The sequence below is a fragment of the Alosa pseudoharengus genome, unplaced genomic scaffold (genome assembly GCF_046254945.1).
Source record: "Alosa pseudoharengus isolate Yale_2024_CS ecotype anadromous, Long Island Sound unplaced genomic scaffold, YU_APseudo_1.1 YU_APseudo_1.1_scf_5, whole genome shotgun sequence".
Classification (NCBI taxonomy): Eukaryota; Metazoa; Chordata; class Actinopteri; order Clupeiformes; family Clupeidae; genus Alosa; species Alosa pseudoharengus.
Window position 1 is genome coordinate 20,576,976 of NW_027468837.1, and position 27,942 is coordinate 20,604,917.

Here is a 27,942-nt window from a genome sequence, read left to right on the forward strand (position 1 = left end):
AGAAGAATTCACTCTTTTCTGTGCCCAAAGTGTTTCTCATGCATATGGCTTTTACTACATGAAAGATAAGTCTATATAGCCTGGCTAACACCAGACCAATTAGCTTTTTTATTATTATTATTTCCAAGGGGCTTTTAGTAAATTGGTACATTAAACTCTTACTAAATTCTGTCTGAAGTAAAACCTCCATTACCACCTGGACTGCAGACTTTTTTGGTTTCTCCCAATTCACCACACAATAGTTAAGACCGTATATAACAAGTTGACATTTATTACTTTACAGAACACATAAATGAGCATTTCAGTGACTACTGTGCCACTGAAACCACTCAAATAAAGTTACATATTAATAATTACAAAGATGATTAAAAAAATTAATATTTACAACAAAAAACGTTACCATCACATACCACACTGGCATCTAATCAATGAGGCACATTTTCATTTCTCTGTTATCTTCAATAAGTAAGAGTTGATATGAGGTAACAGTTCCCAGTTGTCAGTTCCTATGTCAATTTTGACAGCATCTTCAGTCAGATTTATCCTAAATAGTATATGAAACCGAGGCGGAAGGAAAAACAAGACCTTGCATTCGCCTATGTCAGATGGATCGGATATTAGGAAGTTTTGGAAAATCTGTTTGTTCATTTCTTGAAGGGAATTGTCCTTGCCCTCAAAACAGAATAAGCTTATTGCTGACCTATCAGCTTCTGTGGCACAGATGTCTTCCCAAAGGCGGTCAAAAACATCTTCCTTGTAGGAGGATGATGAACCTACAGGTACAGGCATTGGCAAAAAGATGTCTGGGAAGCACACTTTGACATCAGGAAGCTGAGTTTGCCAAGTGAGTCCATCTTCAGTGCTGAACACTGCACTAGCTTTAAAGCATGTTGGGTAGGGCTGTTTAGGCTTCAGCTTGAGACTTACCTCAGGGGGCTTCCTGTCTCTGAACAGGCATGGGACATGGATGTCGCACATGTCTTCATAATTTGAGTCTTTCAGGTCAAAGCTCAGACAGATTGAGAAAAGTTTTTCAAACAAAGGTTCTGTCTCACCTAGGTATGCAAGTTTGTACTTTAGGGTAACTTCTGAGGCAAAATCTGCATCACTAAATTGACTCCTATAATGGTCCAGGACGTTTTCCACTGCAGTGGTGTCCTCTGTGGAGAATGTCACTGGAGGAAAACTGACATGCTGTAGCCTCACAAACTGTAAAACTGGCCCTGAGGTTGGGTGTATGGTGAGATGACTGGAGAGCCCTTCTGTTTCAGCCATGATGGCAGACAAAGATCTCACTTTAGCCTGACCTCCTTCCTGACTTTGCACCAACACTCCTGACAGCTTCTCCAATGACAAATTTGTGAGCAAGGTGTAGTAAAACCTGGCATGATCTCGGATGTCTGTGTCATCATAGTGACCAGCCATGTGGTGAAGCAAATCAGCCAACTCAGCTGATACAGAGGCCTGATTCATACAGGGATGGAGGAGTAGATTGCGACACACCGCGAGAATTGCATTACCTACTTTCCAACCTCCCCTCTCACAGAGGCTAGAGTGGTATAGGACTTTGAGCAGAAAGTAAAGGGAGCTTCCCTGAGGTATCTGTTTCTCCACTGCTGCTCTTTTCAGGATTTTGAGATGCCAGCTGAAGTTCTGCAGAGTCAACTGAGATGGGGGCATATCCACGACCAATCTCTGCAAGCTTTTCAGCAATTTCACGGACCACACGGAATCCTCCATGCGACCCTGAATTCTATCACACAAGTTGATTAAATTTGGAGCAAGACGGCATTGCCTTGAATACAGCTCTGATAACTTCTGAATAAGCACTTCTGGCAGGTTTTCCATTTGAGAAAAGTAAGTAAGGAAAATAAAGACAGCTCTAAATGCCGTCACCACCATTTCCCTGCGACCATGGTTATCAACTATTTTAAGGAGTGCCATCAAATGATCAAATAAGTAGGCCACCCCCTTGCTGTCCTCTCCCTCGTCAGCCTCCAGGTACACCATGCACATGAGTTTCAGACGGCAAAGCATGGTGCTACTATCATTGAATACAGTCGGCAGGAGAGATACTGTAAGGCGAGGTGTGACCAGCACAGGTAGGCTTTCATCTCCCTGGCTGGAGATGGGTCTGTTCTCAGGGAAGTGACGTATACAGTCTATATAGAAGAGCTTCTCTGGGATATTGAGCAGTGGATGCTGAGCCATGCACACAAGACGTTTCAGGAAGAAGTTCTCATCATCAGGACTAAAGAGACTATCAGTGAATGCACTCTTCATCATCAGCGTGGCATGCACCAATTCCACCTGAGCTGTCCCAAACAGCCGCAACAGCTGGGACTTGAACAAAGCAGGGGACAAGGATGGTACCATAGAAACAATATCAACGAGCTCTCTGAGCAAAGCGGCCTGGGACATGGGAGTTAAAAGGTAGGACTCTTCCAATAATGAAGACACAATTGATTTCAACTCTTTACAGTCCACACCTGTCCTAAGCTGTGGGATCTCTTCCATTTGACTAAAGATTGCATGTGGCAAAGGTTTATGGATAGCTTTCCATCCAAATCCCTCATTTGCACATAGCACTGTCTTTAGATCAGCATTAGCAACTTCTTCCTTTTGACAGAGGAGAAAAACAGCATTCTTGAGGGTCAGTGTGTAAAGAGCACTATAGGCTTGATGAACCACAGTGGTCTCCAGTTGCTTTAATTGATAAAGGGTTTCTAGTCTCTGTGACAATAGTCCTGGGTAACTCATTTCCATTTCCCGTAGGCATTCACAGGATGTGGCTCGGATGGGCTGGAGGGACAAGCCTCCCCTGTGGTCATTGGTGTCCTCAATGGTGTGAAACAGCTGGTCCAGGTAATCCTCTGCCACCTTGGGCTGTCTCTCCATGCAGGTTGTGCAAATGAGGACCGTAGATATGGCTACCATCAGATTGCATTTGAGACTGACAGCTTTTGGTGGCGTCTGGGCCAGAACGGACATCAATTCCAGTGCCGTCTCCTCTCCAACTGAGACCGTGGGGCAGAGGATTGTGGGATGTTCCAGGAATGGAGACAGCAGGAGGACCTCCAGAAATAGATAGAGAGGGGTACTTATCACAACCTCATGCTGATTTAACTTACTTTCCTGTGTCATTGTAGCATATATTCATAAGAAATTATAAGATCAACTAGGCTGAAATATTATCAGTTACACCAGTCTACCCTGCTAGACTGTAGGCACACTGTCAATGCACACACTGCACACTGTAGGCCTTTTTTCTTTTCTTTTTTTCAATTTGACTGAACCACTGCACTTTAGTATCACACTAAAACGAGGTTTAATCAACCTATAATGTTCAGGGTTTAATGAAAACCTAGCCAAAGAATGTTGTTGTTGTTGTTGTTGTCCAACCCCCCCCCCCCCCCCACCCCCAACATTTTGAATGGCTATGAATCAATGATACATAGCTCATGACACAACAAATAAGGTCAAGTAAACTCTAACATGTAACTTATAAGCCCGAACTTGTCAACAATGTATACCTTTGTGTTATCACTGGCTTTGTCATCTCTTAGTTCGCGCAGGAGTTCCGCCAGGAAGCTATCTGATGTTATGCTGGAGAGGAACTGAGAGGGACTCAGTGAAAATGCAGATATTCTTTGACTCCAGGTTAGGGACGTCATTGCTGAAACATAAATAACACTTTTGTAAGTAGTTTTTAGTAAAGTACTAGTTATCATATAGGTAAACAGTACTAGAGTGCTAGTTATAGGCCTATTATTTGAGAGTTTCTGCAAGTGTCATATTTTATGTGTTTTGACCTAGGTCCAATAGTTACAAGCACTGACATATGAATTGTGTCTAAAACAACAATTTACTTACTATTACTTACTAATACCCTTTAAATAGCGGATAATTGTTTAAAAATCCATATCCAAACTGCACAGCGTTACCGTGGTTTAGGCTACCAATTCTGCCTGGGAATCATGTGATGAAGGTCATGTGATTCTGCGACGATTATATTTTGGTATCGTAAGGGTCCCCACGTATTTCGTTTAAAAATACAGTTGGACTACTTTTCCAATCCAAGACCTGAAATAGGCTATTGTGCATTACATTTATGTATACATAATTAATTTCTGGAGGGACACTCCTTGAAATCGCAACAGCTCAAGCTGTTAGATCCATTTATTTTGAAAGACTTGACTGACCTTGTTTCTAACCAATGCAACTGCAACTCAATGCGGTCATCGTGTGGCAGTCTGTCGTATTGCAGTCTGCAGAAAGAACTGGGTCAAAAAATCTCTCGGGATTAAAATTAGGTTCTGGGCTTGTAAAATAACGACTGCAATACGACCGACATTCGTTAGCATTCTAAGCTTTCTCGGTTAAAATGTCCATTCTTGTATACATGAACCGTACTTAACCATCTGCAAAACATAATTTACTATGTATGAAGAAATGTTATAAACTGTGTGTGTGTGTGTATGTGTGTGTGTGTGTGATATGATATCCTGTACATAAATGTACTATGCAGTATAATGCAATACTATATACTGTATTAGATTCATATACACTGAATATGATACTGGATATACCATCCACATCTATGTAGGCTATCAGATCTATCTTCACACACCGATCTGGTTATGCTAATTAAAGAATACTTGACGTTGCGCAAAACGCGACGTGCCCCTGTACAGTGGTCAGGGAAACCCCTAGTGCGGACCTGCCAACGCCCGGCACAGAGAAACAAACAGAAAGGATACGGTAAGATGAAAAATGTTATATTGGAATATATCGTTGATGTTTATCAGTGAAAACAGACGACGTGGTCTGAATATATCTTAGTGCGTCACCAGTTCTAAAATGTGAATGTGTATGATGATTTTAGCTCCATGTTATTTATGCCAAATGACAGCAGCTAATGTTAGCTTGCTAGCTAGCCAATATGCTAACAAACCAGCGTTAATATTATCGCTAGCTTGCTAACTGACGGCAAAGGAAGCTTGACCAGGGAGATGCTATGAAGCTGTCTCTGAAAAGTCGTCAGTTTTAACCTTAATCGCTATGTTTTTACGATACATATTGTTTACCAGAGATGTCCAGAGTTATTTAACTTAACGTCATTCCCCAAGTGCCCAAAGACATGAATTGATATATCGCCGCTAACGTTAAGTCGACAGCGATTGCGGCATTTGATCGAGCTACTTAACGTTAAATAGCTAACGTTAACATTAACTAACGTTAAGCCAAAAATGTTCGAGGCCGTCGTCGGATTGTAGCCAACATTGCATTTAAACAAGGGAAGAGTCGTTACAATCTTGTAAATGGCGTTCGCAAAGTTAGTTAGTTTAGACCAGATGAAATAGATAGGAATCTATTCCTGTCTAGGGAGTAACTAACAGTTAACGTCAACCCGTTAATGTATCCTAATCAAGGCCACTGTTTTTTGGTGACTTGGCTAACGTTATCGATATGGTTTTCAGAGTAACAGGGTTATTTGTCATGTTTATTTTAATACGTGTTTTAAAAAACGATGAGGATATCCAAACCGAAACATACGAAATTACTAAGAGACGAAAGAAACGCTATGAGAGCAACAGACAGATTTTGGTCAATGTATCGACTGGGCATTAGCCACACCGGAAGAAACACAGGCCTGTGAGCCAGCTAGCACTAGTTCAGGAAAGAGGGGCTAAAGAGGAGCAGCTAGTTCAGTTCTTTGGCCTATCCGCTCCTAGTTGTGATGAAATAGTTAACATTAATATTTACATTTTCCGAGAGATGCCTTTGTGTATCATTGCTGATATTCTGTCTGAATGTGTATTTTGAACAGAAAGCTACTTTTGTGAGGTTAATGTAATTTAGTACTTTTTTCATGTCAACTTTCTCATCAATCTAACTTCGATATACCCATTACCTTGGAAATAATACTTAAGTTTAACTAATACTTCTACTTGTGTCTGATGTTAGGACTAAAGGTGTTGAAGATTATGCCTTCTATTCATACTTGAATTTGGTGAGGATGCCCCTGGTGTAGAGTGGAAAGGGTGAAATGATTGCTCTTTTTTTGGATTTTGAATGTGCCAGTTCGCCAGTTAATATCTTGTTGTTTTATGGCTTGTTACACAGGTTTCAGTTTTGGATATCTTTCGGTTTTGGTTGACTTTCTCTGACATAATTCTACAGCATGATGAGTCTTGGGGATGAGAAGCTACAGAGTTTTTTTTAAACACTGTCCACTTAACTGAAGCTTTCATTAATAAAGCTTTCACTTAACTGAAGCTTTCACAGGTCTGTGTCAAAACACCTCAATAGCCTTCACTGTAAATTGCTTGCCCAGAGATGTTAAGTGTGTAAGACCTCCTGTGTGTTAAATCGGTTAGGAAATACAACTTCCTGTTAGGCGTGTGTTCTGTGCCATCACAGGAAAGGCCCTAGGGCAGAATAGAAGTGACAATAAGTTCTAGGTATTCTGAAGCAATAGACTGTCAGACTTTTGGTATATGAGTACAGTGACACTGAGGATTCTGTCTGTTACCTCTGTTGCACCAGTTTGAACTGTGGTTATCCAAAAGTTCTTTAGAGACTGTAAATGAAAAAAAAAAAGGGCTAATTGGTTTAAGTGGTGTCTCTTTTGTGAATTTAAGTGATTTGTTTTTGTGACCGGACATTGGGGTGCGCAATATATTTAGTCTACGATAATATTGTGATTGTCGTTTTAACAATGTGCAAATGGATGTTATTTACATTTATTTGTTTAGCAGATATTTATTCATTTAGCAGACACTGTTGTCTATGTGACTTACATATGTCAACGATATTATTATTATTATTATATTATATAATTGCCCTGCTCAAGGGCACAACGGCGGAAGCCAGGAATTGAACCCACAACTTACATCCTACTGCATGCTATCCCAGCTCCTTAACCATGACACTACCACTGACCACACATTATCGAGTATTTAAATAAAAAAAAAAACACTTGAAAACATCGAGGCAGCTACAGCACTACACTTTGGGGGCATGTCCGTGAGGCCCCATGTTCATGCCCCCAGAGTGCTTAGCAGCTTTAACTAGAACTAGCAACTCGAGCTAGGTCAGGGGTCGGCAACCCGCCGCTCCGAAGCCGCATGCGGCTCTTTAATCCCTCTGATGCGGCTCAGCTTTTGAAAATAATAATGAGTAGGCCTATTTAATTAAAATGTATTTTATTTTAGTTCGTAGGTCTATCTGAGTAATAACTTCCCACCTCACTTGACTCCGTAACCGTAGCCTGCACAATATTGTTACATTCACGGTTCATTGCCATGTCAAAATCAAACAAAATCACAGATTTCCCTCCATTTCAGTCAACGAGAACACTTGTCTTTTATTGTTATTGTTGATGTGTGCACTTGCTGTAGGCTAGATAAGGAAAATGTCAAAAAGGAAATGTCAGCGACCACATCTTGCGAGTGCGAACACAAGCGGGCTGAAATGGGAAAGTTTCCATCCGAAGACTGATTCTAAAAACGCGAAATGAAAACGTGAAACGTTTAAGGGCAATTCTGCGCAAAACTGTCACATCCATAATGCCAACACAATGCCATGGTAGGCTATTTAGTTGGCGTTATGGATATATGACAGTTTTGCGTGGAGTTGCCCTTAAATGATGACAGCCTCAATTCTTGCATGAAACTTCACCTCACTGAATATGAGCCAGCCAGAATCCAAGGCCATCACCAAATCTAATCTCTGGTAGGCTTAATGTTCGATTTTTTGCCAATGACATGTCAATGAAAATTGAGGACAGTGGGAAAATAGGGGGTGGTGTTTAGCCTACATGTAGGGTTGGGCACCGAAACACGGTTCTAATATGGCACCGGTGCCGACGCAAACGGTAGTAACTGCATCGAATAACAACGTGGATTTCGGTGCCTCATTTCGGTGCCATTTTTTTTATTAATTTTTTTTATTAATTTTTTTATACGAGGCATCACTGAATGTCATGCGCCATCTCTAATGTCTTGCTCTGATAGCAACACATCCAGACACAGTTATCGATAGCTAACATAAACACTGGATGTATAAACCAGAGGGGTGCACCACATACCAGTGGACAGCTGTGTTTGACAGCTTGCGTTAGCCCAAGTAGCTTACTTTAAAGCGACATCGTGAGCTCCTGTCAAAATCTAGCAGTGGACCTAACTACACACAAGCAAAAGGCTATGAAACAACATCAACAGTAGCCTATATGTTACACAATATCCTTGCTAATGCGCTAACTGGCATTTATCTGAAATGTTATCAGCAAAGTTGTAAGGTGAAAACTTTATTTCACGGTGTGTTCTAAACAACATAATGGCATGATATTAGCCTAGTCTTTCATGTGCATGAGGCCCATATAGCATCACAATGAATATGAAGATCATGTTAAAAGTTCGCTGGCAAAAACATAAATATGTAGGTTACATACCTGATGTCACTGAGCTGTCAAAGAGGCTACGAAACCATCTCCGTACGTTATCGCTAATTAAACTCAGCTGACTGGTGTTAGCGCATAGCCATAGTTGCTGTTAAAATGCCTGGCTAGCGCTGGGAATCTAAACACTTCAACACCGACATATAGCCTAACATGTTCAAAACTATTGCGTGTTATGGATTAAGACATGACATTTCTTGAAGTATTTGGGAACACACTAGGGCTGCACGATATATCTAAAATCTATCGTTATCGCGATATCAACGCTTGCGATGGACATACCGCAAAGATTACTTAATTTTCGATACATTTTGATACATTTTCTGTGCCGTACGCATTCCATGGCCTACAGTCTATGATGTATTCACATTCTGAATGTCAACATATTTTACCAAACCGATGCTGTCATGCAGCCCTAGAAGCCCGTCCCCTACCAGTTTAGGTGTGTGGTGTTTTAGGTGTTGAGGCAGGAGCTAAGTCGTGATGGCTGAAGATAGTGAGTCAAGCGAGGTAGGCTACAGGTGAAGAGGAATTGGTGACTAAAGGAAAAGCACGTCTGTTATATGGAAATATTTTGGTTTTATAAAGGACGACGTATTACAAACACAGCGCCAAATGCGTCCTTCTCCACCGTGTTAAAATAAACCATTTCTTTCGTTGTTGTTATAGGATCAGAAGATAGCCTATCTATCTTTCACTGTAAGGCTTGTATTTCATGATTTGCATTTAGCAAAAGGCCCAGACAGTAGCAGAGAGGTAATCAGGATTCGTTATTTGTAAAAGTTGTTTAGCCTACTTCGTTAGCCTGGACTGTGCGATCGCAGCCACTTACTTTCACTTTCCGCTGCCCTCGTAGTCGGCATGCCGGTAGCCTAATAACGTGGGATGCGCAGCGTATGAGGTTACAGACTGGGCTACTTAAGATTTTAGATGAGTGACCGCCGCGATATAGCTTAAGTAGGCCTAGCTTTTTTTGCTAGGCCCAGCGAAGGCTGGCAATGTGGAATATTCCGCTGGTTGGTGCACAAGTATTCAGATTGGCTGTCTATCCGTCTTTTACGAGGATTTTCTTGGAGCACTCTTCCACACAACTTCGATAGCCTAGTCAGTAGGTATCTTAGCTGTCCTTTAATCAGGCCATATAAAGCCTAGGCTACATAATATACTGCTCAAAAAAATTAAAGGAACACTTACAGTTTTTCACAATTGTTAAAACCCATTTTTTGAAACCTTCCACCCTTCTCTCCATTCTCAAACTACATTCACAGAATGTCTGACAGTTCTTGCAAAATAAAACACTCGCCTTAAAAAGTTTTTCTTATGCTCAGAACCAAACAGTCAGAGCACCAATCCAGTGTATGATTGAAGTGTCCCCTTAATTTTTTTGAGCAGTATATTTATATTGTTTATGTAGAAAATTATACATTTATTTCTGTAATTATACATTTACCCCCCCCCCCCAACCCTACAGTCTATGTTAGCAGCAAGAAGAATGGAGAAAAACATTAAATATTTAAATATCGCAAGTTATATCGTTATCGCTGTACTCAATAATGTTATCGCATATCGCATGTTTTCCTAATATCGTGCAGCCCTAGAACACACTGAATTAACTGCTAGTCCCTGTTCCCTGTTAGATTAGCTTGCAAATGCCGTTGTCCATGACCTGGCAGTTTTATGGCAAGCGGTTTTAACATACCTTATGGCAAAACGCCTACACTGGGTAAACTTGAAAGCAGAGCTTACATGTGTGTGCATGCATGGCAAGCTGTTTTAACATTTAAATGTATTATTCGTAGGAGCAATGAGATATTGATAGTAAATTGAATATAACAGTTCAATTTCATGTTCAAATTAGTCTTATCAATAAAAAAAAAAGCAATTCATGCTTTAGACCATTTTAATTTAAAACATTTTAATAACAAACAAAGTACCGGTTCAGGCACCGCTTCGGCACCGGCACCGTTTTAAAAGTATCGATTTAGCACCGGTATCGGATAAAACCCAAACGATACCCAACCCTACCTACATGGGAAGCCTAATTGGGCCTATACTTCTGTCATTCCACTTTACATTTCAAGTTACTTGCACATTACTTTTAAAACTAGTAGAAAATGTATTAAAAAATCCTCTGTTGAATGAAAGTAACTTTAGGCCTACGTTAAACTTTTTCTTGTAACTGTCTTTATGTGGCTCTTCTGAGATTAAAAAAAAAAAAAAAAAATTTGATAAAAGTGGCTCTCCAGGCAAAAAAAGTTGGCAAGCCCTGAGCTAGGTAAAACCGATTGTCGTGAAACGGAGATCTATGTAAAAATATCGCCAGATTTCTCCTTTAAACATTAAATGCAATTGGAGAGATATGCTCTGTATATCTGCTTAGTTTTAAAGTGAATCCTAAATAAAGGTTTGAAAGGAACTTCAGCTTGAGACTTTCTCTTCGGAAACTGTTATCCATTTGCTCAGCTAATGTAGCCGGCTAGACCAGCCCACACACAGGAGTGGGGACAGAATTGGAAATGTGTCAGAGTGACAATGCATTGGTTGATTTGGTTGAAAAGTCACAGGTCATTGATTATGATAATAATGATGCTATTCATAAATAATGAGCTGTCAGTAACCCAGACCTTTAAAACACATTTTTAAGAATTTCGTCAAATTATCGTTATCGTCAAAATCACAAAACATATAAAAATATAATTTTTTGTCCATATCACACACCCCTACCTGACATATGATTGTGTTGTTGAAGCCAACTCTAGTACTGCTGTCTGTGCTGATGGAACCTATTCCAAGTTTTGTGTGTGTGGTGGTGGGGGTGGGGAATTTGCTTGCGAAGTGGCAGGCAATAGCAGGAAGGCTGATGAATGCACCATCAAGCTGTGGCCATTGTTGTAGTGATCATGCTCACACTCTGCGCAGTGGTCAGATTTCCTGCCACTGTGCCTCAGCTCCCTACTGTTCCACTATGGTCAGGGTGATGGAACTCGGAGCTGAGCTACTTTTAAGTTTTAATAATGGAATTCCAGTTGGCCACCACAGGCCAGGCCAGGCCAGCCTCAGTATTTCATAAAGTGTTTGAGTAATCCTTCACATCACAGCAAGTAGCCTAAAACGTTCACATGTAGAAACAGAAGACGTAAGCATGTGCAAACGCACACAAAGAGGCTACATGTCAGTGTTACTGTCTGGCTATTTGTCAGATTGTGATGTGTGCTGATGTTGTTCATGGGCTCGGCTAGAGGGCTAAGTGGAGGTCTTAGGACATGGCGTATGAATGCTCTTTGAATGTGGGTGGGGCTCCAGGGACGTGGTGGAAGTAGTCCAGACATTCTCTACTCCCCCTGGTCTTGCCTGATCCATCGGCCTGCTCTCCTTCCCAGTGGCGAATGCGCCAAACCCTCTCTGTGTCTAAAGATGGATGCTTAGCATAGTACCTGCTGGCCCTGCTGACCAACAAATACCTGCATTTGATAGCAAATAAGGTTTGGTAGGGCAAAAACAAGTCTATAACCATAGTAGAAGTATTTTGACCTAAAAAAGGGTCCCATCATCCTTGTTTTAAAGGCAGGCACTTTGACTGTTAATTAACTTACAGCATAAACTACATTTGCTGATATTGCCATAGCGTCATATGTCAAATCTCTAATGAGATTATTTTTTCTTTGTTTTTTGTGTGTTGTCGGGGTGAATATGAATGCGGTGACACACAGCAGTGGCTTCTTAGTCATTTTTAAATAAATGAAGCTCTGCCCTGCACATGTCAAATCCCTCTCCGTCACTCATCTTGCATTTGTTGCCCTTATGAATAGTTAGTTTGCTTCAAGCTTTAGCTAATGTTTGTGCATCAACAAACTAATATGGATTTGTTTTTTAGGTCCTTTTCGATGAAAACCTCTGCTGCAAGAAACTACTGTGATTATGTGCTTATTTTGAACCTGAGCTTAACGATTGGTCAATTTGCAATGTTGCTTGCATGCTCACAAAGCAAATGCTGCTTAAAGGAGTTGAACATGGTCACACGCTGAACAGAATGGGAGGTAGACCTCTCAGGCCACCAACACAGCATTGTTGTTATCCTCTTTGGATGTGCCATTGTCCGTGTCTCTCCCCCACATCAGTCCTGCAATGGGCGTCGGACCATTAGCCTACCAGGCGATGGTTCGTGTCCAGAACCTAGTTTCACAGGCTCATCCTCTGTCCCGGGGCTGAGTTTTGTTTATTGTGTTGTGCAGGCTAGAGTCTTGACTGCACCCTCTGTCGGCAGTGTGATTGTGGCAGCCCCATGTTTGCGTGCCTGCCGCCAGTCTGCGTCAGCTCCTGTTTGGCAGTGACCTACTATCCAGCCCGAGGAAGGGCCAGGCTGAGGGGAGTGGTGGTGGTGGTGGTGGTGGTTGAGGCGGGGGCAGTAGGGAAGCTGGTGCTCCAGAGGTCAGTTGTTTCCTCTGGATTTTCCCCAGAGTAACAGAGGTGGTTTCTCCTCTCCCTTGATCTCTGCATTCTGTTGTTTTGAATGATGGATGCCATAACCGACCTGAGTTTTGCTGTTTTATTTGCTCTGCAATATAAGAAACAAAAGAAAACAAATCAGGCACGGAGGGAGCCAGGTGCATCACAGCCCCTCTGCCTCAGGACAATTGCAAAGGGGTCAGGGCTTTCTCTGCATTTTCCTCTGGCCATAACTGCCATAATTGTCACCTTGTTATGCCTGCATCGTATGCATATAAATTCCGTCAAATATGACAGATTTAAATCCACATGGTAGGACAGATGACGTTTGTGCCCATGCACACTGTTAATGCCATGCTGATGCACAGTTGCACACACAGGCTGTGAAGCCCCCATTTGTTTCAGCATATGTGCATGTCCACAGTTAGACCTTTAATAGATGGCACTGCTCCCATTTGTGCTTCCGGCATCCTCTATAGTCTGTTGCATCCTTTGTCGGGGAGTTGTGCTCTTTTGTAGTCATAAACAGGAAGCTTTAAAGTGAAATCCTCCTCCTTGTGCGTCAGTTGTGGTGGCAAAGGGGGAGAAATCAATGGAATTTTATATGGTTGTGCCCATAGATAACGTGATATTTGTTATTGTAGAAAATGCCCTTCTGACCTATTTGGAAGCTGCCAGGACAATACAATCAATTGCTTTTTAAGTTCCCTTATAACATAGGTGGAGAAATCGCTTGCTCCAACAAACACTTCCTGCTTTGGTTCACAGAAATTCGATGGCCTGAATGTTGCCGAAAATATTGTAACATGGTATTAAATATTTAATTGACCAATTCAGCGTGTTTAGCACTCTTCACATATTGATATGGTGGCATTAAAATATTCCCATTTCCTGCTCAAAACTATCCAGTTGACAAGTGGAAATAGTGCTGGGCGGTATGACCAAAAATGTATATCACAGTATTTTTCAAAATTCTTACGGTTTCACGGTATATGACGGTATTTTTTTTTCATGCATAATCAGATATTCACAGCATTTTCTACAGGTCGAGAGAGGAATTGCTGCAGTACATTGACTAAGGATGGTCTATTTTACTGTCATGATGTAGAATAACTCCACACAAGTTCTCAATGTCTCGTTTTAAATGTCAGGGCCCTCGGAAGTCTACCAATGAAGTGTGGAGATACATTGAGCCTCGTAAATGGTGTAAAACAGTGATTTATTTGCATGGCTAGGCCGATGCCGGAGCACCACCATTGTTAGCATCGGCTAACTAGCGCCAGATTTTGGAGTGCAGGGGACAAGCCGAGATGGGCTATGAGACATACGTTCACACTCGGTATCATGTTTCAACACACTTTAGGTCAATATCACACCGGAATTCTCCTTTAAGCATCCGTCAACCCTTCTATTTAGGCATCGTTCACTAAGTGCTGCTAAGTGTGAAGTTGATAAGAGAAGGAAGTCTTTGCTTAATATTGCATGTCAACATAGGAACCACTCACAACTCATTGACTGAAATACAGCCAAAGGGTTGTGTGTCATCATTAGTCAGTATTGCAGAAGTAGGCTTATAACTATTACCTAAGCTAGTGATGTAGAAGAAGTCAATCATCTTCAGTCAAAAGAGATATTGTGGTGTTAAATAGTTGTTGAAGCTCCCTCCTCTGTCTTCTCTTCCCCTGGGCAGATCTTGAATGAGAGCAGTCGACCCTGAAAGAGCACAGCTATGCAGACGATTAAGTGTGTTGTGGTCGGTGATGGTGCCGTGGGTAAAACCTGCCTGCTCATCTCCTACACTACCAACAAGTTCCCCTCGGAGTATGTCCCAACGGTAAGTTTGTGGCCCTAGACCTCTGAAGCTTGTCTTGCCACCTTTGGGTACCACTGTTACCCTCATCTGATCACTGTGTCCCTTCATGTGTTTTGTCCTCAGGTGTTTGATAACTATGCAGTAACGGTTATGATCGGCGGGGAGCCCTACACTCTTGGGCTTTTTGACACTGCAGGTATACATCTCTGCAATTCTCCTATATGTCTCATATGGGAGTTTTGCAGTACGCCTTCACACACACATTGCCCTCTCAGCTAACTGGACCAGGCTGAACTGAGTGATCAATTTATATTTCATTATTATACAGCCTCTGCTTTGCATCTGGGTCCTGTTCGCCCTGTTAGGACTTATTTTCCAATAATGACTATCGGACAATATATTATCCCTTGTAAAACTATAATTGTAAAAGCCAAATCTCCAATAATGGCTATCTTCCAAGCTTAGGTCAGAAATCCACTCATCTTGACTAGGACGGTAGGCAACCTTGAGAAACCAATAATCTGAACATCATAGGTCAATAGAATCCTCATGCACATAGTTAATCACTCATTAGACACCGATGCCAGAAGTTAAACTGTGGACTGATAAATAATACATGGCACACATAGCAGTTTTGTTTGCAAAGTTAACTATACTAGACTACTTATTTATTCCCCACTGGTTAGTAACCCTGTTTACACTTGCATCTAAATCCCAAATAGATTTGAATTGACCATGGCTGTAAATAGGTAATTTGTTGAAGACCAAAGGAGATTCAGAGGGATATCACACGGTAGTATTGTACAGGGTTCCCACGGGTCATGGAATATCATGGAATTTTGGAAAGTCTATTCCAGAAAAGTCAGGGAATTTTTGAATTTTTGGGGCAAAGTCATGGAATATCAGGGAATTTTGTTGTAGCAGTTTTTAAATTTACTTTCCAAACACTCCTCTAATTTTAGGTTGCAGCCAGTTAAAATATACACATCAACCTAATGAAATCAAAGCCCCTCTTGCTACTCTGAAATCACCGGTGTGGAAGTATTTTGTCATTCACGCCAATTAACACTAACTTAGCCTACTCAACTTAGCAAGTGAAAAGATGGTTTCAATGCACATTGATAAGTACATAATCCATGAACACTAACCTTGGGTCTCTTCAGAGTGTGCTGAAACAATCAAATTATCATTCTGTGTTGTTTCATTTAATTACAACATACATTGCATTACAACCTCGCGTTGGAACGGTTTCAAAATAAAAGCCCCCCGAAACAGAAAAGGAAAAGGCCAAAAAATCCAATCGAACCGTGACTTTAAAATTGAAAGTTAAATCGAATCAAGGATTTGGAGAATTGTGACACCCCTAATTAATACAAATATATTTCCACTCAGAATTGGTGTATATCTGATTATTAGCTTTACTGCATTCTTGAGTAGTTGTGGTTAGTCCAACTTTGTTTATTTAATGCCCATTATCTGATTCTTGAACGCTACACAACTGTTTTGAAATCTTTGGTCGGTATATTGTACCCTTCATTATATAGTAGGTCATGGAAATTCAATTAGGGTTGTCAGGGAAACTCGGGGAAAAGTCAAAAATAATTTCTCTTAGAGTGGGAACCCTGAATGTAATATTATCTTTGACCTGACGCTTAACTCCTCTCTCTTCTCTCCATAGGTCAGGAGGATTACGATAGGTTACGACCTTTGAGTTATCCTCAGACAGATGTGTTCTTAGTCTGCTTTTCCGTCGTCTCGCCCTCCTCATTTGAAAACGTCAAAGAAAAGGTTTGTGTGTCTGCAGTACTCAATGAGAACACCATAAGAACACTAACTGTTGCTCCATTTTAGTGGTGCTGATGATGGTCAGAAAGACCTTACAGTCTGGATGCTCCCAGCAGACTCATGATCTGTCACTTTGAAGGTGTACCGCCACACCTGTGTGACGGGAATGTTGGAAAATGAACGTTCTAAAGAATATCTGGGTTCATTGAATTCAACATAGAATTTTAGAACCTTGAATTGTTGCAGAATGGAATCTACTGTAACTGAATGTTCAAAAACCCTCACATTTAAAGGGTCATTCACACCAAGAACAATAACGGTAACTATAACCATAACGATAAAAGCGTTCACACTGAACAACGATAAACAAAGTCTCTACTGTGTTAATGAATGTGACTGCTAAAGTTTGATGGGTTCTGATTGGCTATTAGCTTTTTATCGTTCTCAAAATCGCTCTGAAAGTGATCCCTAATGATATTGTTCTTCATGTCGTTAACGTTATAGTTTATGTCGTCATTCATATTAACGAGAACGATATTTGTTTATAGTTATCGCTATTGTTACTGGTGTGAATGGGTCTTAAGGGTTAACATGTTGCCTTAATCTGTTCTTTCTGGTCATGCTTGCATTTATTCTGCCAATATTTTTTACTTCACATATTACTTTCATAATTGTATGGGGTTATAAAACCCAAAAGAGGCATTCCATCAAAGAAGTTCGAGTGTGAGTGCCTACACTACGCTATATGAGGAAGTGGTGAAGAGATAATGGTTAGGTAGAAGAAAAACAAGCGGCTGTTTTTTACTGGCACAGATCCAGATGTTGTATTAAAATCTTGAAGGTGTTCTAAGTAAAACCACAGCATTCTTCAGCTCATGAGTTGTGTTCTGCTGTCCCTGTCTTCAGTGGGTCCCAGAGATCACTCACCACTGTCCAAAGACCCCTTTCCTGCTGGTGGGCACGCAAATTGATCTGCGGGACGACCCCTCCACCATCGAGAAGCTGGCCAAGAACAAGCAGAAGCCCATCACCCCGGAGACGGCTGAGAAGCTGGCCCGAGACCTCAAAGCAGTCAAATACGTGGAGTGCTCCGCCCTCACACAGGTGCGTTTGTCCCTGAGACACACACACGCGCACACAAACAGAAAGCAGAATGAGGCAACAGACAGGGTGTTGCTATTGTCTCTGCCATCTGTGTGTCTCTCACACACTGGTTTCGGCACCAGTCACAGCCAGCACTAATCCAAACTAGGTGGTAGTGTATCCTCTTGTGTTGACTGCATGGATTGGGCACGGATTAGGAGGCGGGTGTACTAGCAAAAAGACTAAACCCCATGGTGAGAAGCGTCTTTTGCTAGCAACTTCTACACTGTCTGCATTGCTAACATGCATAGTTTAAGTGTGCATCAGCCTGTCCCATCTAATTAGTACAAACAAATACAGGTAAGTTTTTTTTTTTTCTATCACTTCATTTCTTTCTCACTCTTGAAAGAGACATGGTACTAACTACAACAACAATAAAAACAAGAAAGTGGAGACAAGAAAGCATGTTGGTGTAATGCTCAGACACTGGTGGTTGGGGTGTAATGCTTGGGAATATTGTCTGGTGCCTTTCCACTGTTCAGCCAATTTTTTTTGAGCACGGTGAGTGAGCCTTTATACTGGCATTTCCGCTTGCCTGGGCTTTGTCGCAGAATAATTGCTGGCTGAGCCCAGCGTGATTTCCTTGGCACAGTTAGATGACACAGCTCGGTGCAGAAGAACCAGTCTGTTTCATGGTTCTTGCCCCCCCCCCCCCCCCCCCCCCTCACACACACACAATTTTATCCAGTGAGAAATTAAATATAGTTGTTATCAGTGACAAAACCAGACCAAAATTCAATCACTACTGATGCAGTGAACTGACTTAGCACGACTGTTTTAGGGATCTAACAGCATAGTAGATTAACTAGCACAGTGTGCAAAAACACAACACTATTTGGCCATGCATGCCCAGCATCCAAAAAGCCTGAGGTGCGTTCAAATTCGCAAACATTAACAAACATTTGCAAACGTTTGGAAACAGTTTTCCGCTAGCCTTGAGTTTTCGGGGAACGTTTGCGAACAATCCCAAACAATCTGAGGAAGACGTAGTTCTCCGCGAACATACAGTGGGACTGGACGTGAGTTTGGCGAAGGCAACAATGCAATTATCGTTACAATGAAATGTTAACACTAAATCGTTCAAATTTAACTGTTCAAAAAATACATGTTCACCACGAACGTTCACCACTGTTTGCCGAATTTGAACGCACCTCTGGTCTGGCTCTGTGTCTACAGTATGTCATGTTTGATATTTTATTGAAATGCAAAGCAGAGCCATAGCCTGGCACATTTCTGTTGACATTCATATCTCAGTGGGGAGATGAACCTATTCAGCTGCATTTTATTTTACACTGCCACTGCGCCCTTCTTAAGCTGATTACTACATATCCTTCTAGAAAAGAAGAGAACACAATATCAGGAATGGTGTGAGCGGTCAGATTCTGGGTGTTCATCTTCAATTTGTTGTAATTGCTATCTTGTCCCCTGAAGAAGTTGATGATGTGCATGCATGGTATTGTTTTGGTGCATGCTGAAGGTACTGAATATTATAAAGTAGATATAGCTGGATGAACAGCAGCAAGCTCCAGCACTGGAAGCTGATCTGAGGGAGGGTCTTGCACATGCTTAACTGACACATCCCTCTTTGAAGAGGATTAAGAGCATTTCTTGGGGGTTGGGGTGCAGGCAAATCTGACTGTAGGCCATCTTCTTGGCTCGCTTTGTTCTCACTTCTTTCCTTCACACAAACATCCACTGCTTCAGTCACCGACTAGATGCTTAGTGTGCCTAGTGTCCTCTGTCAGCATCTTGAGGATAATCTTCAGCACAAACCTGATTTCTGCCTGTAGTTTCTACCTCAACTGAATGTACTTAAAATGCTTTGTAGTTTCTCTCTCTCCCTCCCCCCCTCTACCTCTGTCTAATGAGGTGTACACTGTTAAGCAGCTTCATTTAGCTTGCTTCTCTCTCTTCTTTCTTTCTTTCTTTCTCTCTTTCTCTCTTTCTCTCTCTCTTGCACTCTCTCTCTCTGCTCAGTGTTTCCCACACATAACCTTTGCTTTGGTGGGACTCCATGGTGTATTAACAGAAACTAAATGCATTCCTAGAAGCATTATTTTCTTAGACTGCAGTTCTACGCCACTCAATTTGCATTTAAGACTTGTGGGAAACACAGATGTACAATCTGAAACTCCACTATATAGTTCTCTCTGTCTGCTTCTAACCTGTTCCGTAGGCTGAGTGCTAACATTGGTGCTTTCTTCTTTCTCCTCTCCCCTCTGTCTTTGTAGAGAGGTCTGAAGAATGTATTTGATGAAGCTATCCTAGCTGCCCTTGAGCCACCAGAAACACAGAGAAAAAGGAAGTGCTGTATATTCTAAGCCTGCTTTCTAAATCCCCCTCTCCACCCCATCCTCTTCCCTCCTCCCAAATGTCTGCTGCTTCCTTTGGTTTACCTCCTGTTCAGAATGATTTCAGCTCCTGAGTTTCCCTGGCACTCCCAACCCCACGCCCCATACCAAAACTGTGCTGAAATGTGAACCACGTTCATTACCAAAACTTTTTTTTTTATTTATTCATTTAGATTTTTTGGTGGGGGGGGGGGGGTTGTTTTTGTTGTGTTTTCTTGCTGTGGTTTTGGCCTTGCTATGTCCTTTTCTGCGTTTGGTTTTTTGCTCCTCTCTTCCTGTCTGAAAGCATTTCAGGGCACTCCGCCCCACCGCCTCCTCTGCACGCCAGTGCCGAGAGCCGTACGCCCAGTGGGGACGACCTCTCTGCGGTGCCTAGGGTTAAGAGAGTGCTTGTGTGTGTGTGTGTGTGTGTGTATGAACTGTCCGGAGGTACCAATGAGGATGTACATTTCCGTTAACGACCTGTTTGCCTTGTGTTTCTCGGGTTTGAGTATGATTTGAACAGAGCTCACCAGAATTAAAGGGAAGTAGTCCAATGTTAACACGACAGCAAGCTGCTGCGCCGCCACATTTCCGCTCTTAAAGCCAATTTTTAAACTCATTCCTTTACATCGATGTATTATTTACTACTATGGCCATGTATCATAGACTATGATATCAGAATTATGTATGGCTAGACTTTGCTATCAGGATTGGTTCCCATCCAGAGATCGTGTGGAGAAATAAAGTATTAAAGCTCAGTAATATTTAAAAAAAAAAAAAATCTTGTGAAATGATTTGTGACATTAATAAAGGTCAACATAAACATTAACGTGAACTGGTGTTTATCTCTTTCTTGCATTATGTGCACATTCAAAACAGTATCTTTTTTCAAAGTTGGGTTTGTGATAAGAAATCCCTGATTAGACACCACAGAGATGGTTAAATTGCCCTATGCATTGAAACCTGGTGTTCCTCAAATTCCTCTCCAAGGATTTCCTTTTGTATGTGGTTTTGTGGGATATATTTTTTGTGTGTCTGAGCCTGTGCTCTCTTGGATGTCCACTTTCTTGTTTTGTTGGTTTTGGTGTACCCCCAAACGGCTGGTTGGTTTCTGCACATCTCAAAACAAATCAGTCTAAAAACTCTGCAATTGAAATCTGCATACCATCACACACATTCTCCCTTTCACTTTCAAATCCTTTTGTAGTGATTTCCTTTTTTTGCCAACAGACAGTCCGCCCATTGGAAATCAATGTCTTCTGTCTTTCTGTGTGTGTCTGTTTCATCACGTGTTCGTTGTCTTGTGTTAACACAGTGGTCTGGTTACCACCCTGTTCCTCCCATCCGCCCAGTACCCCAAGTCAAAGGGTGCCCTGTCATGGTTCGCCAGAACACTCCGTTTTGTTTTTCTTTCTCTCTCTCTTTTTCTCTCTCTCTCTCTCTTTTTCTCTCTCTCTCTCTCTCTAACTCTCTAACTCTCTCAGTGTCGGTAATTATGATTTCCTCCCTCATTGAGCCTCCATGTCTCTCCCCTTGCTTTGTGTTCACAGAAAGGACTAAAGAATGTTTTTGACGAGGCGATTTTGGCAGCCCTGGAGCCCCCTGAGCCCAAGAAGAAGCGCAAATGTGTTTTGCTATGAGAACCCACTCACACACACTTGCATCCACACACACATACACATATGTACACGTACACACACACACTTACAGTCAGACCCATACGTACATGTATATTCACACACATCCTAACACTTTGTTTCCCCTCACCTACCCCAACTCCCCTCCTTCCCTTTCTCTGCTAAGGCTGCCCATCAGCTTTGCTACCCTAAAGCAATTTATTCCTAGTTACAAGTGTTTATGGTTGTGTTTTGCTTTGCAATGAAGTTTCAAACGATGGCCCTGTGTATGCCATAGTGGACAAAATAGACACTTTCTGTTTTTGTTTTTTTAAATACCTTTTTTTATTTTTAGTCCCAAAAAACGTTTAATAATGACTGAGATTTGATCTTAGCTCTGCACTTCATGGTGAACCTTTTTGAGTCCTTGGCTTGAGTCTTACGGTCAGGGGACTGGGCCAGTGTCGGTGGAGAGCTCCGCAGATTCTTCCAGAGCCATAGCAGAGGGTTCTGAAGCCAGTCATTTCACCCGGGCGTTAAACTGTCAACTCCTCAGTCCCCACCCCCCTATCTGCCCCTATGAAATGCACCCGGTAGGTCTGACTTACAGCTTGAACCCTAGTCTCTATGGCCCCCCACCCTTATCTACACATACCCTGGGTTTCAGCTAGAGCCTCACCTGAAGTGCTTGCAAAGCTTTGTTCCTGTATTATTATTATTATTTCTTTTAATTTGCCAACACCTCTGTTTGAAGGAGGAAAGATGTCTTGAGTAGTCAACTGAGTGACTAAACAAATGAAACGCTTTATTTGGGAATTGGTGTTAAGTGTCAGAGAAAAAGTTGTCTTCTCAAGCAGGAAGAACTTTCTAACAGTGTTAGTACAGGAGGTGTGATCTATTGCATTGCCAGGGACCATGGAGGCGTTAATCCAGTGAGCCATGGGTGATGTTCCTGTGCTGTAGATTAACATTAACAAATAATAATGTAAGCTGACAAGTCATAGGTTCCACTTTTTTATTATTTTGTTTTCTTTCTTTTTGTCTTCAATTTTTTTTTTCATGTTTTGTTTTTCCGTCTTTGTGCTGTTTATAATCTTATGAATTTATTTTCTTTTCAATTTGTTAGGAGCTGGACTCCTACCAAACTCTGATCCACCTGTCAGTCATTTCAAATAATTACAAGAATGAAGAATACTAAAAGCGAAGTCCTCCCTCCAGAGCCAAATGTTGCTCCACAGGTGGATCAGAGTCTGGGGGACTCTAGCAGTCTGTCATGCAAACTTTTTTTTGGTTGTTTGTTTTTGTTCTGTTTCGTTTTGTTTTGTTTTGGTGGAAAACCAAATTCTATGTATGAAGTCTGTCTTGTATATGCATTCTTTTCAAAGATATTAAACTTATACCTTAATTGCCTTTACCAGATTTCCCAGGTATTCTCTGAGATGTTCGAGATATGGTGTCTCTGTCTGAGTTTTGGCTGTAATTCTATACAAGAAACTACAAGTTGAAAATATGAATAAATAAAAACAAAAAAAGAACATTTTTATGGACCGTCTCAGTAGTAGTAGTAGTAGTAGTAATGGTAGTAGTAGCATTGGATTGTTGAGAATTAGTAGGTCAAGTAAGCCTGAATGAAATGTATTTCATTTGGTTGACAATTATTAGGCAGTAAAATTGATTGAATTTACATCTATAATAATCAAAGCCATATTAAATCCAATTTTTTTTTTTTGTACATTATACTAAACTACTTTTAGAACAGAATACGGTATTGATTTAGATTAGCCTTGTCAACTGCAGATTTTCTAGGCCTACACTACAAATATTTCAAGGGCTTGTGTGTGACTTTCCAGAAAGCTCTTCCTCACTCACTTCCTTCTCTTTGGAAATCTGTAGTGAACAGTTCAGTGCCCTGCCAGTCAAACAGTTGTGCTAGTTAAGAGTGTCGGGACCAGGGCTTCTGAGCAACTCATTCGTGGAACTTTACCTTCCTCTGTGTGATCAAGGGTGCTTGTTGGAATCGTTTGCCTGTTTGATGACTGTGATCTTATTTTTTCATTACTTTCACTAATCCATGGACCTATTCTTTCCACCAAATCTCACTCAAAAGAGGCTGAGGCATATATTACCAACACTGGATGAATTGGTACAGCACTCATGAAAAAGGTCATTCGTATCGGCAAAGAAGGGCCGTGATTAGGGTGCACCATCGACTAATTAGAATTGACTCTTCTGGTCTGATAATACACCATTATAGAATAGTATACACAACTTGTGTATATATATATATATATATATATATATATATATATATCAGATTATTTTAAATAGTTGAAGCACACTAAACAGTTTAACACTACATCCTGACTAAATAAGTTGCCCCAACTGATGAGGACCAGTAGGGGGTGCTGTATAGTTACAAGTGACCAAAGACTTTTGGTCACATTTTCTGTGATGTGTTGGAGAAATACGACCTGAGGGGGCAGATCAAATCACACTGTTCTAAAAATAGTCCTAGCAGTAAGCCATCAACTTTTTAGTTTGTTCAGTTGCAGGTAAGTAAAAAAGAAAAGTACTTCAGACAGCTTACACTGCGAAATGGCACTCTGAGAAGAACACTGAGGAGACATCCCAAATGTTCTTGTTTGACTCTAGTTGCTAATGAAAGTGGATACTTGGATGTCCCCTCTCTACATTTATTGTCATCTAAAAGGCTATTGATGGATGGCGTGTCAACTGTTGATACATGGGTTTATACTGTTCCTCCAAGAATTTTTTTAAAAACTTTGTGTTGTTTGACAACCACTAATTAGTTCCCTGTCAAGCATTCCTGAAGTAATACTTAAGTATTCTTCAGGATGTCCCTTTAGTTAACAAATTGAAGATGATGGCCAAAATATTCTCAATACCCTGTTGTGAGGTCTCAACATTGAGAGTTGTGTATAGAACCCAGTAAGCGTGGAAAGTGGCCTACTTAAGAGTGCTTCTGCAGATTGCCCCTGTGGCAAGTTTCTCAGTTTCATCATTTAAAAAAAAAAAGAGCGAGAGAGGGAAAAAAAGCATTCCATGCGTTTCTGGAGTGCTCGCCGTCAGCGAGCACTTGCACTAAATAGGCAACCCAAGCAATTAATCATCACACGTGTGGGGATGGCTGACATTCCTGTGTTGGAGTGTTGAGGGTGCCCACCTGCGAGCGTTGCCTCGGAACAGTCAGGGCCACTGCGATACGGACCCTCAGCCTGACAGGGTCTGCTTACCTCAGCCTGCCAACATCCACTCACTACCCTGATAACATCATCCACTGCACATGTGAAGGGTAACATACCTGTCCACACAGAATTCGGGAGATGGTGTCACCCTTTTGCTGGCCTGAACAGGCCATTGCAAAGTCAGTTCAAGGTAAAGTTGACCTGACCTTTAACTTGCTGTTGCTCATTCCAAAGGTGTACTTCAGATAAGCTCACAAGTGATGTCCACTTGTCTGACTTGTTAAAGTTACTTTGAAACCAAAGACCTTTGGTAAACTTTTCTTTTCTTTTCTTTTGACAGCTTTTTAGCAGAGTGAGCTATGAAGTTGCATTTTTGCATTCATACGTGCTCATGTTTTCTGTGTCTCAGATGACATTTAATAATGCTCAATTGTCAGGGGTTGGAATTGATGAATGGCAAAAGTCTACTGTGTCTACTCCCCTTGTCTCTAATTGGAGGGGGACTCTTATCCAAAGCAAACACCACAGCTCGTGTTCACCTCCTCGCTCAACCCCCACTAATCACGGCGGAAAAGACAAGCCTCCCTTAGGATGGCATTCCACATCCCATCTGTGTGTGGACCCCCGTCTGCTTGAGCCAGCCCTAAGGGGGTTCCCAAATCTGACCAAAGGCTATATGGGGAGCTGTGGTGCACTCGTCCAAATGTTAAAATCAACAAAGGAAAATGTTACGATGTTAATGGTCCAATAATCCATCAGACGGATGTCAGTGATTCATTGCTTGAGAGGGGAACAAAGGGAGTGGTTGAGGATGAGAGGGAGATTACTTAAGATACCAATATGCCAGTCAAAACTAAACATGCTCAATGATGTGTTGAAAGGCCAACCTGTGGACTGAAACTGAGTGTGATGAAATATTGAGGCCTCATTTATCAAAAGCCCCTCATCTTCTGCTCCAGCTCTTCTGTCTGACACCGTCCCCATTGACATCTGCACCATGACAACTAGGAGTGTGCTTATACCCCATTTCTCATGTGTGCCTTGGCTCTACTGCAGGAATATGTGGTTCACCAGTGTACATACAGCGCTTTCTCATGAACCTATGAGTCTAAAATACATACTTGGACTTGCTTCGATACTTATTTCAAACAGTAATTGTAAGTAAAACTTCTGATTGATATTAGCAGTGGTGTACTCTAAGCCTGTCATGCACTCAATTGTAATAGCTGACACATTTTTGTTGCTCTTGTTCAAGTTTAAAACTAATATGTTGGAGGGCCTCTATGTTTGTTGTGGAATGATGAGAAGAATTTGGAAGGGCATGAAGTTTCCATTACTAGGGCCAAATCGGAGGTCATATTATTAAGGTCTTGACGACTGGTTAATGGATACACAATTAACAAATCACATCATGTGAGAGGATTCAGACTATCCCATTGTCCAAGGGAGTTTATATTGCAGATCATATCCTGAATGCATCAGGTGAAAATAAATATTAACCTACAGATTTTTCAGAGGCTAACTTCCAACTCATCCTAATGTACATCTCTGAGGCCATATAGGGCGGCAGGAGCAGTATTTCGAGCAGAGCCCAGCATGCCAGCGTGTCTCGGCGCTGTCTGAGTTGCGGTGATTTACCATTGCCCTCTCATGCACGGTTAAAGTGAGGCAGGGCCTCACATCATAAGTCATCCTGCAGGCAGCGCAGTCATAAAACCTCGACAGACACGGACAGGCCTGCCCTTGATACGTATGCCACTCCACTCTCTCCATCAGTGGCTCAGTGCCAGGCCCTGCGGCCTTGAGGCCCCGAGAGCAGAGAGGATTCTGCAGAAGAGCCCTTCTCCACAATAGCAACACCTAGTAGCCATGGTGCTGGCAGCTTGTTGTGATATGCTAACCCCTCAACCGCTAACAAATAGCTGGGTTTAGTGTCAGCGTGGTGTCTGTTATGATATGCTAACTCCGTCGCTGCTAATGGAAACATGTAGCCTGCTGTCTGGAGTGCAGGTGCAGCCGGGTCTGCCCGAAAGCAATTGGCAGGTGGGCCAATACAGCCCTTAGCCTCCCTTGTCTCATGGTTCTGCTCTCGCAGCAGGTACTATAACCCAGACAGGGGAGTTAGTTGTGTCCAAACAAACACACGCATCAGTGCAGGGCACAGGTGGGAGTTAGCCTGCCTTTCCCATTGCTAATATCATCTCAACCAAAAGAAAACAGATCAATGGGCTGACAGCAACAGCACCTGCATGCCCATGTTGCTTATTGGCTTTCCCTAGCAGGGTCCTGAGAGTGGAGTTTCTCAGATTGATCTCCTCTCTCCTCTCCCAGGAAATGGCTGTTATAAGAAACCGTTAGAGGGCCACTGTCCCTGTTGGACTATGCAGATGTATGTTAGTATCACTAGCAGACGCATCTCATGTGAAGGCATTTGCTTTCACATTGTTGGTGAGTCAATGCCTTGACTTTCCGACAGACTCTGCCGAGACAATACTTAACACTGAGGCACTGCCCTGACAATATCTGGGGGCTCGCCCTGCCTGGAAATTATAATCATACACCAAGCCTCTCTGACATCACAACATTGGCATTTTACAGTACAGAATGGCAGTTCCACTGAAGACTGTATGACTACAGTTTTACCAAGGCCACATTGAACCCAGACATTCAGACATGTTTATTAAGCTACCTGTTGAGACATTCATATCAGTTGAGTTAACTGATTAAAGTTAGCTGAGACATCCATGGACTGTTTCCAACTTCAATAAGTCATGTTGTGTGCTGTCTGAACTTACCAGTGGCATGAACCTGAGCCATAGCAAAATTCTGAGTGGCATTAGGCCTACATTTGATCACCCACAGAAACTGAGGTAGTAGGTCAGCACTTGATTTATGTGGGTGCTTAGTATCTTTTTGAACATGAACGCTTTACTTCATCATTTGTCATTGCGACCCCAGTTGTCTCCTTGGACATCTCTGAGATTGAGGTGGTATCCTAATCAGTAATGTGTCAGCATTGGACACCTATGGATGTCCCTTCCTCCCTTCCACACCCCTTTGGCAAACATGGATCCCGTGCAGGCTCTTTGTGGGAACTGCGTTCAGTCATCTTGTTTGGCGTGAGCAGTATCTCCAGAAG

The 27,942-nt window shown here is 41.9% G+C and overlaps 2 protein-coding genes across 6 annotated transcripts; one reads left to right on the forward strand and one right to left on the reverse strand.

Moving 5' to 3' along the window:
- Positions 1-253: 253 nt before the first annotated feature.
- On the reverse strand, positions 254-3,973 carry ap5b1 (adaptor related protein complex 5 subunit beta 1). Of its 4 annotated transcripts, none has more exons than XM_076269078.1 (3): positions 3,945-3,973; positions 3,534-3,676; positions 254-3,075 (listed from the first exon to the last, which is right to left on the reverse strand). In XM_076269078.1, exons 2-3 carry the CDS (start codon positions 3,672-3,674, stop codon positions 442-444), a joined length of 2,775 nt encoding a protein of 924 aa, XP_076125193.1. In that variant the 5' UTR covers positions 3,675-3,676; positions 3,945-3,973; the 3' UTR covers positions 254-441. The 4 variants fall into 4 exon arrangements, with proteins under 4 accessions (XP_076125193.1, XP_076125191.1, XP_076125192.1 ...); XM_076269076.1 differs by having other exon boundaries at positions 3,874-3,970; XM_076269077.1 differs by having other exon boundaries at positions 3,884-3,968.
- Positions 3,974-4,680: 707 nt separating this feature from the next.
- Positions 4,681-23,011, forward strand: cdc42 (cell division cycle 42). 2 transcript variants are annotated; one of them, XM_076268809.1, is made up of 6 exons: positions 4,681-4,761; positions 14,598-14,741; positions 14,844-14,916; positions 16,399-16,508; positions 17,412-17,609; positions 21,532-23,011. In XM_076268809.1, the coding sequence occupies exons 2-6, from the start codon at positions 14,637-14,639 to the stop codon at positions 21,619-21,621; spliced, it is 576 nt and encodes a 191-aa protein (XP_076124924.1). In that variant the 5' UTR covers positions 4,681-4,761; positions 14,598-14,636; the 3' UTR covers positions 21,622-23,011. The 2 variants fall into 2 exon arrangements, with proteins under 2 accessions (XP_076124924.1, XP_076124925.1); XM_076268810.1 differs by lacking the exon at positions 21,532-23,011 and adding an exon at positions 19,880-21,494.
- Positions 23,012-27,942: the final 4,931 nt, after the last annotated feature.